This window comes from Struthio camelus, chromosome 5 (genome assembly GCF_040807025.1).
Source record: "Struthio camelus isolate bStrCam1 chromosome 5, bStrCam1.hap1, whole genome shotgun sequence".
Lineage (NCBI taxonomy): Eukaryota > Metazoa > Chordata > Aves > Struthioniformes > Struthionidae > Struthio > Struthio camelus.
In genome coordinates, this window is record NC_090946.1 from 55,188,407 (window position 1) to 55,203,170 (window position 14,764).

A 14,764-nucleotide genomic window follows, 5' to 3' on the forward strand; every position below is an offset into this window, starting at 1 on the left:
TCATCTAGTGGTCAAATTAAATGCAAAATATGTTCCCTTTTGATATCTACCATGCTCTTGTACGAGTTTTTCCTTCACATACACTACCTTTATGTAAGCTGTTTGCTTTAGCTCACAGGTGGTTGAGTGTTTAATTAAGTTCCATATTGCTGTATAACACAATACAAACCTCAGTGGGGAAGCAAAGGCATCACATAACCTATTTTTAAGGGTGGAAGAGGGGGAACTGACGAGCTAGTGAATTGCGGTCCAATCTAAAACTTCAGATTTCTTCACTACTCAAGTCATGCTGCAAGCTTACAAATTGATTTATTATGGCACTACTTACTTCTTTACCCTAATAAAGACAGCTGCTATTTCTTGTAATAGCACCCTGTCTCAGAACACTGACGATAAATCACAGTCAGCTATTTATACATGCTTTAAACCCCATTTTTCCTCTGATAAATTTAAAAAAAAAAAAAAGTCAATCTGTTGGCCTCCAACAGGTACTACAGCTGAGTGAGTTATGTAGTTGTAGGTTTTAGTTGGTTGCTGTTGAGTCTGAGGCATCCGCTGATGTTACTTCAGGTAGGCCTTCCACACTACATAGTTCCAAGTACCAAATAACTGACTTCAGATTCTAGTACCTTGTACAGCAGTTTAACAAGTTAAAATACTGACAAGTATTACACAGTACTAAGACAGCATCAAATGGACAGATTGCAGGAGATGTCATTGGGGGCGGGGGGGGCCGGAGGGGGGGAAGGAGAGATAAGATTGATTGGCATGTTATTGACTCTTAAATTTCCAGTTCTGAAGTGCAAATATAGTAAGAAATTCCAGTCGATATGGTCAACACCTTTTCCTCCTGTTTCAATAAAATGTGAACTAAAACATTAGCTGCTTATTTTATTTATTAACTGATCATGGTTGAAATGAAATACTACTATAATTTTTTTTCAACAAAAATTATAAGGAAAACAATTTATTTAAACAGCCATGGGAATTATTCTACAATACAGTTAACTGCATATACACAGTTCTTTAAGTGGAAGTCCAAACACTTCCTTTTTTTAAAGCAGGGCACAGCTGCCGGTTTGGAGAAAAGTCAGCCCAAGCTTGGCCAGAAAAAACTTCACACACATAACCCAATAGAGGCTAGCCACTTTTAATCACCACACCATCTGAAAGATTTAAGATCAAACAGAATTAGCTCCTTGTTGCTCCTACTGGATTACCAAATTGCATGCACCATTTTCAGAGACTGCCACATCATAGGACTACGGGGGGGGGGGGCTTTCTCTGCAATTTCTCTTTTCACGCCCTCAGAGTTTCTCCTACCCGCCCTCAGCAAAAGGGCAGAAGCAGCCAAATTCAAAGCTGAGCAGGACAACAAAACGCTAGAAACCAGGAGAGCATGCACGGGACATGAGACCAGAAAAAGCAATGGCGCACAAAAATATCAGCCAAAGCACAAGTTGGTTACAAGAATCGCCATTCTCAAAATTCTCTCTCCAACGTCTACACAGAAGACGTGTCTTCTTACCCTTTCCAGATGCACTGTCCATTATGCACAGTACTACAGACTACTTCATACGCTCAAGACGAAAACATTTATATCATTAAAACAAAATCCTAACCCTTCTAACGTTTAGGTTTCCTCCCATTTACTTTGTTCAAAGCCTACAAAGCTGCATCAAAACAATCCTTCTTACAAGTGTATTACGTTTGCAAAGTTCAGAAGCGCTAAAAAAAATGTTAAAACATTAAAAGGTTAAAATTTGAATTGCTCGAGGAACCTCAATACGCGGAACCTCAATACGTCTCTTGTTACCCGCGCAAGCGTTATGTTGTAGGCTTCACATTATGCATCACTTTGTGTCTATGCATCACTTAGAGCTCTGAGAATAAACAATCCCACAAACATTATATGTGCAAAAAACTTTCCATGTAAATGCAGTGGAACTCTTTACAGCTATGCAAACGGCTTTTCATGAGCTGCCAAATTCTGTTGGTCTACTTCATTATAGATGGACTATGACCACTTTAGTTAGAAAAGCGGAAGACAATGTAGCTAATCACAGCCAAAAAGAGCTACTAAACTTCTATATTGTCTGTATAAACCATATATTCTGTAAGAGCTTAGCTTAAATGATATGCTACACAAAACACACACACATCACTATTAGCAGTGTTATTTGCCATCAGCATGAGTTGGTATACTTAATCCCCAATGCAGTACTGTGAAACTTAGGTCAAAAATCAACTGTTAATTGGGCAGAAGAATAACTATGTCTCACTTCTCCTCACTTCGTATTTTTTAATTATGTGTCGCTAAGCACAGAGATCCCTGTGCAGTATCACGTTATTTGCACTGCTTCCTGGATCTAATTTTAAAGGTCTGAAGTAGCTCTCTGCTATACATTTATCTAGAATATCAATGCATACAATCAGCTACAGAAAATTGTGCTTCATTTGACAAGATATAGTTTATACTTATGTAGTTTAAAACCTACAACCTCTAGCAGCTTAATTTTTGATGCAAAAAGATTTTATCTGAATTTTCAGTATTTTGAATATCTAGCTCACCCCAAAGGCTTAAGAAGTTTAGCTTAGATCTGACTAATGTATTGCTCTGTAAAACTAGAACACAAACACAAAATTGTTAGATACGTATCTCAAGACAATTTTAAAGAACCAAGACGACTGAATTAAAGGCTAGTTAAAACAAAGAGTTAGAATTATCTTAACGTGACAGAATCGTATCACAGAATCATATCACAACTTTATCAGAAGAGAATTTAGCTTACATTATAAGTAGAAATCATTTTGTTAGGGCAAATTTAAAAACTGATTTATGACAGTCAAAAAAAGAAAAGTGAAAAGGATTCTGTATTTCATCATAGGAAGAAACAAGAAAGATTTTATATTTACTGCATATATGCTTACTTTTCATTTAAGCCTTGAAAAGCTAAGATGCACAAGCATAAATATTTTAGCTAGCAGTTTAGAAAACTAGCAGAAAGATGGGATGGTTTTGGAAAAAAAAAAGAAGTGTGTGTTCTTCTAAAGCATTCTGTGTGTTAACAGTTTGGAAAATGACAGTACCTTCAAAGATTGAAGACAAATGAAAGGTATTTCATTGAGCAATGACAATCCACAGCTAAACTATACTTATGCTTGCGCTTCATAATATACAGGCTTCTGATAAAAAAACAAAAACCTTCTTCTGAAAGCAAAAGTATTTTAGTATTAATGGTAACGTGGGTCTACTTATTAAAGTAAGTATAAAGATGAAAGAGATGGACAGACTTCAGACACAGGTTTCCTGTAAAGAAGGCCACAGCTCTACAGAAGTTCTTCTGTGCCAGCTTCCCAGACTGGGACTTCACTCTTTGGAAGGAATAAGTCAGGGAATACATGGAAAGCTATTCTTTTCAGCACCAACCTTGCTTACATAGCCATATAAATTTCCTTACAAATTATCTCCTGCAGCACATCAGCATATTCTTCTAGGATTTTTCTCATGATGCAGTACAAAATTTGCTTTCAAAAAGATCTGCATCAGCCGCTGAAAAAAATCACATAGAATAACTACTTTCACGTATCTGTACTAACACATGAAGAAAGGCAAGGCACAGCTGAACACGCAGCTGGGACTCCAATGACCATTTCGGGCCAGCCCACTCCGGTCACCCAATATCCACAAGGTCATGCCCAGGGACCTCAGGCTAGCCACAAGCTCATATAGGCTGAGCCACATCTGCTCTGAAGGGGAAGCTGGCACCTTGCTCTGACAAAACAGAAAGAGCTCATCCCACAAAGGCTTTCGCACACGTTCTGCAGCTATTCCCAATGTGAGCGTGTTTAAGTCTTTCCATTTTAAACCTCAGTTACATGAAACTACAAACTCATTTTGATGAAACAAGGACCTTTTGTAGTCCTCTTCCAGAAGCTGCTTAAAGAAAGACTCAGACTAGCTGTTGTAAAACAGAGCATATATACCAATGACATGAGAAAGCGTCTGAAGTTCAAAATTCTTCCAAATTTTCACCGAGTAATCCTATTGTTCAACCTTCTAACTGAATGCTTTTACCACTTCAAGAAAATAACATCAATAAAAATGCTTACAATATATAAAATAAGTAAGTCAGTGTAAGAGTAAGCACAACACAAACCCGGGGGGGGGGGCCCTAAATCCCAGCTAGTCACCTACTGCAAACATTTTAACTCCTCACTTCTCTGAGAATGTATTTCCACATCAAATATAATATCATTCACGATGTTACTTACTACCTGACAAAAGAGGAAAAAAAAATCCAAACTTTCCATTCTGACCTCAAAGCTTTTAAATGATTCTGAATTCATAGCTTTCCCTAGTTTCTAATTAAATCTCATTCCAAATCTTCACACTCAAAATGTCCAGTATACCTCGCTTCCCCCCACGCCATATTTAGTTGCCTCTTAATCACACAAAACCTCCCTTGACCTTAAAGAATGCCTAACCACTGAAAGTGCAATATGCTCTTTGCATTGTGATGAGGTTTAAAAAAAAAAAAAAAGCAAACAAACAAAACCAAAAAACAAACAACCCACCTTTGTCACACAAACACACCGAGGACCTGATACTCCTTTGCAAGTCTGTCACGCAGACGAAAAGCCTACTGCTGTGCCAAGACCTGGGAAAAGTGCTGCCTCCACAGCTGCTTCTAACCTACGTAGAGATACCAAGCCCAGCAACGCAATCCTACTCTGAACTACAGCAGTGAGGAGCAGGAGCAGCACCGCTAGCCAAAACATCACACCTGACTTCTGGTGCGTTTGATGGAGTTTATTATCCTGATTTTTGGTTTAAAAGAAGCACACACAATAAGTATCCACACCAAACAAAAAATAAACACTATTTTTTAAAATATCCTTACCTTGCACCATTATTCCTGACTACCTCCACCGTTTCACCAACAAAGTATCGATCCTTGACATAAGCGAAGATTTCATCACAGATCTCATGAAGTCGTGGGCGATGGGTAAGGGTGGCCAAGTAGAGAACTGGAATGATGAGTGCCTCTGGAAAACTCTGCAGATTATGCCTGGCTTTCTTTTCCGATTCCAGTGCTTCCTGATACGTGAGTCCTGGTTTGCCTGTGACAGCACAACTCCATACAAGGCTGTTACACAGAATGGTGCGTTCAAAAAAGTCACTGAAAAGAAAGGGGGAGGGGGAGGATTAAATTTTGGCTGACATTTACAGTTTGGTCACAATTAATACAGCAGCAAATATCTTCTACAAGCTTGAAGTTCAAAGACAGCTCTACTTCTATGCAAGTTGTAGAGCACACAGAGTTAATACTCTCACTACCCTATGTCTAAAGCACACTGCTGCCATGACAAAGCAATCAAGGGTTATTTACCACCTCTGTTAGGCATGGCTTGGTAAATCTGTTGCTTTAAAACCCAAGCTTTTCTCACTACAGACTACTGCAACAGACCCATTCATTTTAATCACGGAGCATCAAGACCAACAAGCGCTGCAGACAAACATTCCTAAGAATAATAACAGAGTTTAATATGTGTCATTATCTTCCGCACTTCCCCCATATTTCCACACATATTTGCAAGAGGAGGGTCTAAAACTGTACAAACAAAAAACCTTAAGATCACAAAAACATGTTGAAACTTGACTAAGTTTCAGGTTTTGAGTGCCCTAGCTCACAAAATGAAAAGATGGGAGAGGTAAAAAAATTAATGTCAAGCACTTCTTTAAATAGTTTTTATTCCTTTACTGTTTGTACTGCTCTTACAAAAAGCATTAAACTATTTTTCCCTACAGATTCTTCTCCTCCCTTGTTTTCCATTAGCAAATACTGGTTCTCATTCTTTCCTGGTATTTTCAATTAATACTAAAATCACCATGTTGTTATTGCTTACTTATTAGTTATTACTTTGGGATCATGAAAGTAAAGTGCTCATTAGTCAACAGCTGTCAGGTTTTGACAGGTATCAGAAAACAGTGGTTTGTTAAAATAGTTTCTAGATGAAGCAGATAACGTAGCTATTCACTAAACTGTGTTAAAACATACTATACATTGTGAATCAGTGATCTGACAGCACAGCACTTTTTCAGTATGCCCCAGTTCAGACAATGGATTGTATTTGCCTTCCTTTCCAACTCTTAACAGACTAGTATTCACATGTATGCAACATACAATGACAAATTTAATTTTTTTCTGCCCTATATCAGTCTAACAGCTATTTCAAGGTGGACACACAGTACTAGCAGAACACTGCATGCTATTGAGATACCTATACTGAAGATTAACTCCTAAAAAAGAACAACAACAACAAAAAGATTACACTATGTAGTAGTCCCAGAGCAGTTCAGTATAGGTACCTTAAAATAATTTTCTTTTTCTTGCAGGCTCCCTGCAAACTCAAGCTCACAAATGCACATCAGTTACACTGATGCAGATGATGTTCACTGCAGATAGATAGATGCCACCATAACATTTTGTAAATGAAAATGGAAACACTGGATTAAGGACAATGGAGGGTCCCAGCTCAGATAATCCTTTCTATATCAGCATAGGATTCCTCAGAGCGAGGGAAAAATGCTTTAGGAAGAATATCAGCTTTGAGAGAAGAAAGGAAACAGGACAGAGGAGGAAAAGATACATAATATGAATAATATCTACCAGCTATAAAGTTACAGAATTTTCTATCACTTTTGTCTACTTAATTTATTCGACACTACATGAGCCTAAAACCTGGAATTAGTAATGAATAATGTGGTCTTGCTCAAACAAGAGAAGGAGAGGAGCAAAGAGTGAGAGAAAAGGAAAGAAATCATTCTTTAAACTTAAAAACTGATACCAACAGAATGGTTGTCAGTCATTCTTTGTGACTACTGGGGATAGGGCAGAATATCCTCTTTTGCTGTCAATCATGCTGAATCAGATTAGATATCAGCAAAAAATTAAACTAGGTATCTTTAAAGGTGTAGAGCAGTAGGCAGTCACACGTTTTTAAAAACAGGTTAGACATCTGACTTTAAAAAAAAAAGTGAAGGAATATGTACAACACGATCTCTCCAGGTCTCTTCCTGCCCTACATTTCACTACTTCTGTGTTAGATTCACAATACTTTTAAGCAGTCTTATTGACTTCAGTGGATAAAGTTAAACATTTACTCAAATCTTCATACAGCTGTGTGTCTCTACACGTATTTTTTGTGTCTCACTTACCGAAGATAGTTATCTTAGTCAGAAAACCACACTAAGTATTTTCCAAAAAAAAAAAAAAAAAAAAAAACCCTATCAGGACGAACTTTTCAAAAAACAATAAAGAAAAAAGAAAAAAAAAGAGACAGACTGACTGACTATGGAGGGAGCAGAGGGAGATTAAAACTGACAGTGTCCCTTTAAGAGCTGCTGTTATTCTTTGTGAGGGGACACTGGGCAGCCGTGCTATTTAAAGCAACAGCATTGAACTTAAAAAATAAATAAATAAATAGAAACCTCTCTAAAAAGTTTTTACCCTCGATTATTACAAATGCAAAATCCTAAGACTGCTGTAACTGAAACATATTTGAGGAAAATATTTTGCCATTTGCATATGACAGTCCTTTGTGCATCCAGTTGCATTGTAGCTCATTTCCTCTTTTGTTTGGCATGGATTTTTCCCCCACAAACTTACCGGGAAGAAAAAAGTTAAAAAAAAATTACATTCAGTTTTGATAGCATTATTTGTCTTTACCTAGTCATTACATATAGCATGTCAAAACCATGTGTGGCTTATTCTGTTAACACAATTTTATTGCAGTATTGTAAGTATTTCACTTTAACTTGGTTCAAGAGAAGAGAAGAATACAACAGTGCAGCAGCAATCTTATTTGCAGTATTCTTTCATTCCCTGTCTCTGTGCGGCATATTCAAGCTATCACATAAAGATTTACAAAAAGCATATACAACAGCTACCAAAACATCAGGACAGCAACAGGAAAAATTTAATTACTCTTTCCACGAACAGAAAGAGTACACTTGATCATATTCTACATTCAATTTAAACTCGCAAAAGCACTTGCTGTTCACGTCTTGTATACAGCCGTACCTACATCTTTATCTAGAGTGTTATTGTCTTTTGGACTTTCTCACTGTTTCAAGATCACTATAAATCCTGACAATATTACGAAGTTCATACAAAACAGTGCATGAAGCTCTCTAGCACAGTCCCATCCGGCAGCAAGAAGTCAAACGGGATAGTAGTGCTCTGCCCAGGTGAAGATGTTCAAATCAGCTCAACTGTTTGAGGAGCAGGAACTAAAAATTGAGTTACACTGGCTGAAGGAATTCATGTTAACGCCTCAGCTGGATGTCTCCTAGCATTTACATTATATAGTTAGCTTTGCATACAAGGTAAGCAAAACAGCAACATCATCAACAAACCATTGAAAAGTAGTTTAATCCTTCCAGTAAATACACATTTGATATGAAGCAATTCAAAAATAGAACTTGGAAATAAGTTACTTGCAGTTTCTGTGCAGTGTGTGCTTGCAAATGGATATAAAAACCTAACCTGGAAATGAGATGGCTTTTGTTTGAGCTTGACATGTATTCGTACTGAATCTAAAATCTACTGTCTTTTTAGTGCGTTTCAAGAACATGTTTGTTTCAAGTACTTTAGTTTCATTTATTTTCTTAACATATTAAGAACAAGTTGGGGTGTTTTTTTTAAAAAGAAGAATTAGATATCGGAAAATGTAAAATACGAGAAAAGGATGTTAAATAAGTGAGATTTAAGAGACAGGGAAAAAAGCAGAAAAATTCAGTGGAATGGCTAATCTATAATCATTATTATTTTTAATCCTGAAGGCCTTATGGGCCTCCAACATATGATATATATATAGAGAGAGAGAGAGGCTATAGTAGCAGGATATTTACAGAAGACAAACTTTGCCGTTCTGGAATGCAACAGTATTCTTGCACTCTGCCTGTATCCAGAAGTGGGCAATAACACATACTGCAAAATAATGAACATTAACGGCATAAACAAAAGGGGGAGGGGGAGCTTTTATCACTTAACATATACAGGATAATTATATATGAAGGAATATATTTCAAACTTACAGGTTTCTTTTCAACAAAATAGAATAATCCACATCATTTAACTACGGACACTTCAAATAGCCTTTTAAACAGACAGATTTCTTTTTGACACTGACAAAGAATTCCATCCAGGCTGATCTACAAAACCTTTTTCTCAGCTAGTTCTGAAGATGCTAACCTTCTCTTTTTCCCCTGTGTTTTATAACAAGAATGAGAATGAGAAACAGTCCTACCGCCATATCTATACTGCTCATTATTTTCATAGCTTTATCAAATGCCCTCTTTAGATCAGTTGTCTCTTTACAAAACAATCCGATCTTCCAGGCTGTCTTCATGAGCAAGATTTTCCATACTTTGATAGCAATTTTCACTGCATATCTATGTCACCTATTAAGTTTCGCAGACAAGGTGTCAAGGACTGAAAACAACATCCCACTGGTTTAACGTGTTTTTCATGCATCCCAACTTACTTGCTTTTTCAGCTGCTACTATGGCTTGAGAGGCTCTTTTGTTGATCTGTCCACAGATCTGGCCCTTCACGGTTACAACTAAGCATCAAGAACATCTCTGAAGTTCCCTCAGTTCCTGTTACTCTTCATACATACAATTAAACATTGTCACCTCACTATATCCCCTTTTAAGGATTACAAAATTATGAGACGGTATTTCAGATTAAAAAGGAAATACATTCTTAAAGGGAAAGTCGCTTTACAAAATACTAGCCTACCAAATTCTCCCTGCATTAGCATCATGCTCTCTTACACAGAGAGAAATAATACCAATTTATGATTCTACTCGTCTCTGCTAAGGCTGCTTATAGCATCAAAGCTTTTCAACTTTGTAAATTTGTACCCTGTAAAAACTAAGAAAACAACATTCAAGTCTTAAGAGTTTATAGGAATTAAAAGTGTCAAAGCACTTGAGGCAGGGGGTGAATTCAGGTTAGTATATGTTTTATATATATATATATAAATGTTTTATATATATAATATATATACAGTCTACGTGATCTAGGCAGATTCTGTAGTACTTAAATTCTCACTGAAAAAAGAAATCAAGTTGTTATTACAAAATTAATTCCCAGATTAAAAAAAAAAAAAGCACAAACCGATGCAGCATCGTCCTTTCAAGTACAGACTAATCTAGACATTGGTTTTCTGTCACAAAACAGCTAAAATAACTTTTTTTAAAGTACAGCCTCTCTATCCCTGTTAATTAACTGCCCTTGTTTAAGCAAAGAAAAGGACAATGTTTTTCTCAGAAAACATTATCTATTTGAAGCATCGCTTTGCACCTAACAGAGGCAAGCATCAACGTTTTTAAACTTGCTAAAAGATGACCCTATGCTCTTCAGTGCTTTATACTACACTTAACGTCAAATCTCTTATTCAGTTGTGCCAGAACACATTGCTAAGTACAAAAACACCGAGCAGACCAATCAAGGCACCAATTTTTACCCAGCCTAAACAATATTAAAGAAAGAGGAAGGAAGGAAGAAAACAAAACAAAAAAAAAAAAACAAGCACATCAAAAATTTCTGCAGGCAAACTGCATCTTCTGGATAGAGGCAGAGTACAAGAACACTGTTGTGTTCCAGAGTGGTAAAGTTTGTTTTCCGCAAATATCCTGATACCATAGCCTACAGAGATCATTCTGCAGTATTTTCTCCTTAACGCGAAGTCCAAGGAGATTTAATAAACTTTAGTTATTCTACAAATGCAATATACTAGTCCTTACTTCTGGGTTAACCACCCACTGATATTTCTAGGGATAGCCCATGTGAACATAAGTTTATCCCAAAATCTGTTAACTCTGGTTAAATGCAGAATTTGGTCTTTCATACATTTTCTTAATGACAACATCCTTGCAGTGTAAATAAGTCTGTCAAAGTACTTGAAATCTTCAAACCTTTTCAGAGCAGAAAGATGTTTTAAGAAGATAACTCTTCATGCGAAATCTTTAGCAAAACTACACACATCTGAAACGTAATTCAGAACAGTGTCCACAAATACTTGAGAGTCATCTTATTATGTGATAACAACAACTGTGGCTAGAAAAGCAACCTTCAAAACGGTGGAAGTTGGGGGAGGGAGACTTAATTTCTACAGAAACACGAGGTTGTCAGTTCCTGCTTGTTAGGTTCTCATATGCCCTGTATGATAACACTCCTTACAGAACTTCCTAAAAACACATTTAACCCTATGCACACGCACTAGATTCTCCAGTAAACAGTAAGGCATTATCCTTCAAAGTTACCTAATACAACTTCTTTAAAATGTTATTAGGTGAAGTGTATCTGAGTAAGAAAAGCAAGTCTAAACATGAAAAAGACTTAGGTGTGATCTAATTTCATATGCTGCAAATGAGAAGTATTTCAGATTTAATCTCATTAGTCTGCATTTCTTTTGAAAAAAATAAGAAGAGTTTGGATTTGGAAGACCTTTGTTCTAGGCGGGGAGGGTGGGAATAAAAAGGAGCACGTCGATCGCCTTTCAAAATACGTCTCTCTCAATACTTTTTATCCATTGTTCTCACAAGCAATAAAGTAAGCGACAGTAGGTCGGGGGGCTATTGCTGCGTTTCCCCAACGCAAGCCTTCAACAGTTAACAACAGTTTCGCAATTTCCATTGGTCTTTTTACACTTGGAAAAGCATGGGGGGGGGGGAAGAGAGAGAGACAGAGGGACATAACTAGAAGAAAAGATCCTGAGGGGACAGGTGTACTTCTCACTGCTCGTTTTCAGACGATTTTACAAGGCGATCGCGCCCTGCGGCGGGGAAGCTCGATCGCTGTCCAGCCCCGGCCCCGGCCGACAGGTGCAGCGCCCCCCCCGCTCCGCCCGGCCCGGCCCCGGCGGCGGGGCCCAGGGCCTGCGCCCGGCGGCCGCCGCGCTCCCCCCCGCCGCGGGCGCGCAGGGCCAACGGCGGGGCTCGCGAGCCATTTCCAACCGGGTCAGCAGCGACTCGCCCCGCCGCCAGTCCCGCCGAGGGCGGGGCGAGGGCGGCCGTGGGCGGCGCTGACGGCCCGGCCCGGCCGCGCACCGGGAAGAAGGGGTTAAGTGCGCCGGCACAGCCAGGGGGGCGGCCGGGGAGCCGCGCCGAGCGGGCTCCGCAGGCGGCGCCCCCCGCCCAGCTGCTACGACAACAATGGTGCGGCTGGCACATGTCAGGCGGCGGGGGCCGCCGCTTCCCCGCGGCGCCGTTTGAACGCAACGCAACGCGGCCCGGCCCGCGCCGCGGCCGTTGGCGGCCCGTTCCGCCGGCAGCGGGCGGCTGCCGGCGCGGGGGCCGGGCCGCGGCCTAGCGCCGTCCGCCGCCGACATGCGGCTGCCCACGGGGGAAGGGGAGGCCGAGCCGCGGGCAGATCCTCGCTGCCGCCCGCTCCCTCCCACACGCTCAACTTTCACTTCCCCGCCGCCGGCCGGGGGCAGGGGCGAGGGCGACGCCGCACGGGGCCGCGCGCGCCCTGCGCGGTGCGGGGGGGGGGGGGGAGGAAGCGGCCAAGGAGCTCCCCCCTCCCCATGAGGGAAGGGAGGCGGGGGGGAGGGGGTCTCGGCACACCCCGCCGAGGAGGGGAAGGGATTCCCTCTGCCCGGAGCAAGAGATCCGCCCTCTCCCCCCACCCCCCTCGGGAGGGCACGGGCTCGGCGCCGGCCCCCCCCCCCCGGCTCCCCGCGGCGCTGCCGGGGAATCCCCTCCCCTCCCTTCCCCTCCCAGGTGTCAGCCGTTCCGGGGGTTAAACTGCTCCTGCCCTCGCGGCAGCGGGGGGGGAGGACGCGACATGACACGACACACAAGGGCCGAGCGGGAGGGAGGGAGGGCAAGGCTCGTCTCTTACTCGTAGTCCCTGAAGATCTCGTTAGTGACCCTGCAGTAGAAAACGCGCTCGTCCGGCCGGAGGTCGGCGGGGGGCTTCTCCCTCACGAAGGGCTTTCGGTGCAGCAGCGGCATCGCCCCACTCCGTGCTCTCCTTCCTGCCCCGGGACCCGCTTCAAATTGGAGGGAAAAAGACGGAGAGAGGGAGGGAGGAAGGAAGGAAGAAGGGAGGGAGAGAGTGAGTGAGTGAGTGCGAGCCGCGGCGGCCCCCGGCCCGGGGAGGAGGGAGCGGGGCCCGGCGTGTCCCTCCCCCCAGGGGAGCAGGAGCGGGAGCAAGCGGCGGCGGCGGCGGCAGCCTTTTGTGTGCCTGACACGCCGCTGCCTGCCTGGGACTGAGCGAGGAGCGAGCGGCGGCTCCTTCCTCCCCCCGCCTCCTCCTCCTGCCTCACAATGGGGCCGTGACGCCGAGCAGCAGGCGGAGGCGGCTCCCCCCCCCCCCCCCGCCGCGGCCGCCCGCCCGCCCGCCTGCGCCACACAACGTGCTCGGCTCGGGGATACCCCGGCTGCCGCCGTCGCGCTTTGTCTCCGCCGGTTCCCCTGCCCCCGGGTCACCCCTTTCCCCCGCCTCTGACCCGCGCACGCCGCGCCGGACACCAACTTCCACTCCTCCGCCCCGCAGAGCAAACAGCCAGCGCGGGCAGCGCCGATGGCTTATCTGCCTCCTTCGCTTCCTGCCGGGCCGGTACCGGAGCGGGGTCCTCGAGCCTTTCCGCCCCGCCGCGGCCGGGCGGCTCCCGCCGGGCTGCCCGCACCGCTCCGCGCCGCGCCGGGCTCGGCTGCCCCCCGCCCGCCTGCCCGCCCGGCGGCCGGGGCTCGGCTGCCCACCTGGTGCGTGGGGAGGCGCCCCTCGCTGCTTCTCTTCCTTTTTCGCTGCCGCCGCCTCCCCCCCCCCCACCAAGCTCCTGGGAAGTTTTTGATCTACTTCTGCAAGCCCTCAATCAGGAAGAGCTGCTGGGAGGAGCTTTCCACTTCTCTCCCCTACATCTTTATTGGCCGCTCGGTGCCTTCCAGCGTGTGTCACACAGGAAGACAGAGAGCTACATTATTAATTAATGGCTGAGAGGACTCATCCTCCATTTTTGAATTATCAGCCTAAAGATCTACAGCGCGGCGGGGAGGCCGGGCCGGGCCGGCGGCGGGGAGAGCGCGGCCCTTTGCGCGGTGCGCGGCGCCGGGCCCGGCGGGGCGGCGCAGGGGCGCGGAGCGGAGCGCGGCCGCCGCCGGCCCCAGCGGTAGCAGCGGGCGGCACCGCGAAGCGCCGGCCGCGCACCCGGCGAGCCCGCTGCCGCCCGCAGCGCGCCGGCACAAACCTGCTCCGCACGGCTGTTTTGTGCTGCCGAGGCACCAAGGTTTCCGCGTTTGGTAGTACAATGACAAGAGGCTTTTCCCCTTCCTTGGCTCCTTAAAAAGCCAAGGGATATAGTGCTATCACAGTGTAACTACAATAGGGGCACGATTTGCCTGAAATTAAGATCAGCTATTCATAACATTGTGCGTAAGAGTTGTACGTGGGCCCCTAAACAATGCTGCGCTTTTCCCCAGCTACTTGAAAATGTCAGTGTACTTACCACTGTATTCATTTTCATTACTTTTTATTATTACCTTAATGCGTTTACAGTGCCACTGGTAATTAACATTGGGATGTTAACTTAATTTTGATCTTAAGAGTGCTAGCCAGCTTAAAGACATAAAAACGCAGAAATTCCCCATCTGTTGTAGTGCATCATGTAAGGTCCAGACCTGCAGACACACAAAATAATTGTAGACGTTCTGTAGAATTATTCACGAGCAAAAATGTTTTATTTG

General features: G+C 43.4%; 1 protein-coding gene across 3 annotated transcripts in view; it reads right to left on the minus strand.

Annotated features, from left to right (window-relative positions):
- The window catches only part of BAZ1A (bromodomain adjacent to zinc finger domain 1A), a 68,277-nt gene extending 54,159 nt beyond the window's left edge, over positions 1–14,118 (minus strand). Inside the window, exons 1-3 of one of the 3 annotated variants that reach the window (XM_068946435.1) lie at positions 13,784–14,118; positions 12,921–13,071; positions 4,905–5,183 (exon numbers count right to left, since the gene is read on the minus strand). In XM_068946435.1, coding sequence (XP_068802536.1) covers positions 4,905–5,183; positions 12,921–13,033 — 392 coding nt within the window. In that variant the 5' untranslated portion in view covers positions 13,034–13,071; positions 13,784–14,118. Of the gene's footprint in view, positions 1–4,904; positions 5,184–12,920; positions 13,072–13,530; positions 13,719–13,783 lie in introns of those variants that run through there. The other 2 variants (XM_068946436.1, XM_068946437.1) reach the window with 2 other exon arrangements.
- Positions 14,119–14,764: the final 646 nt, after the last annotated feature.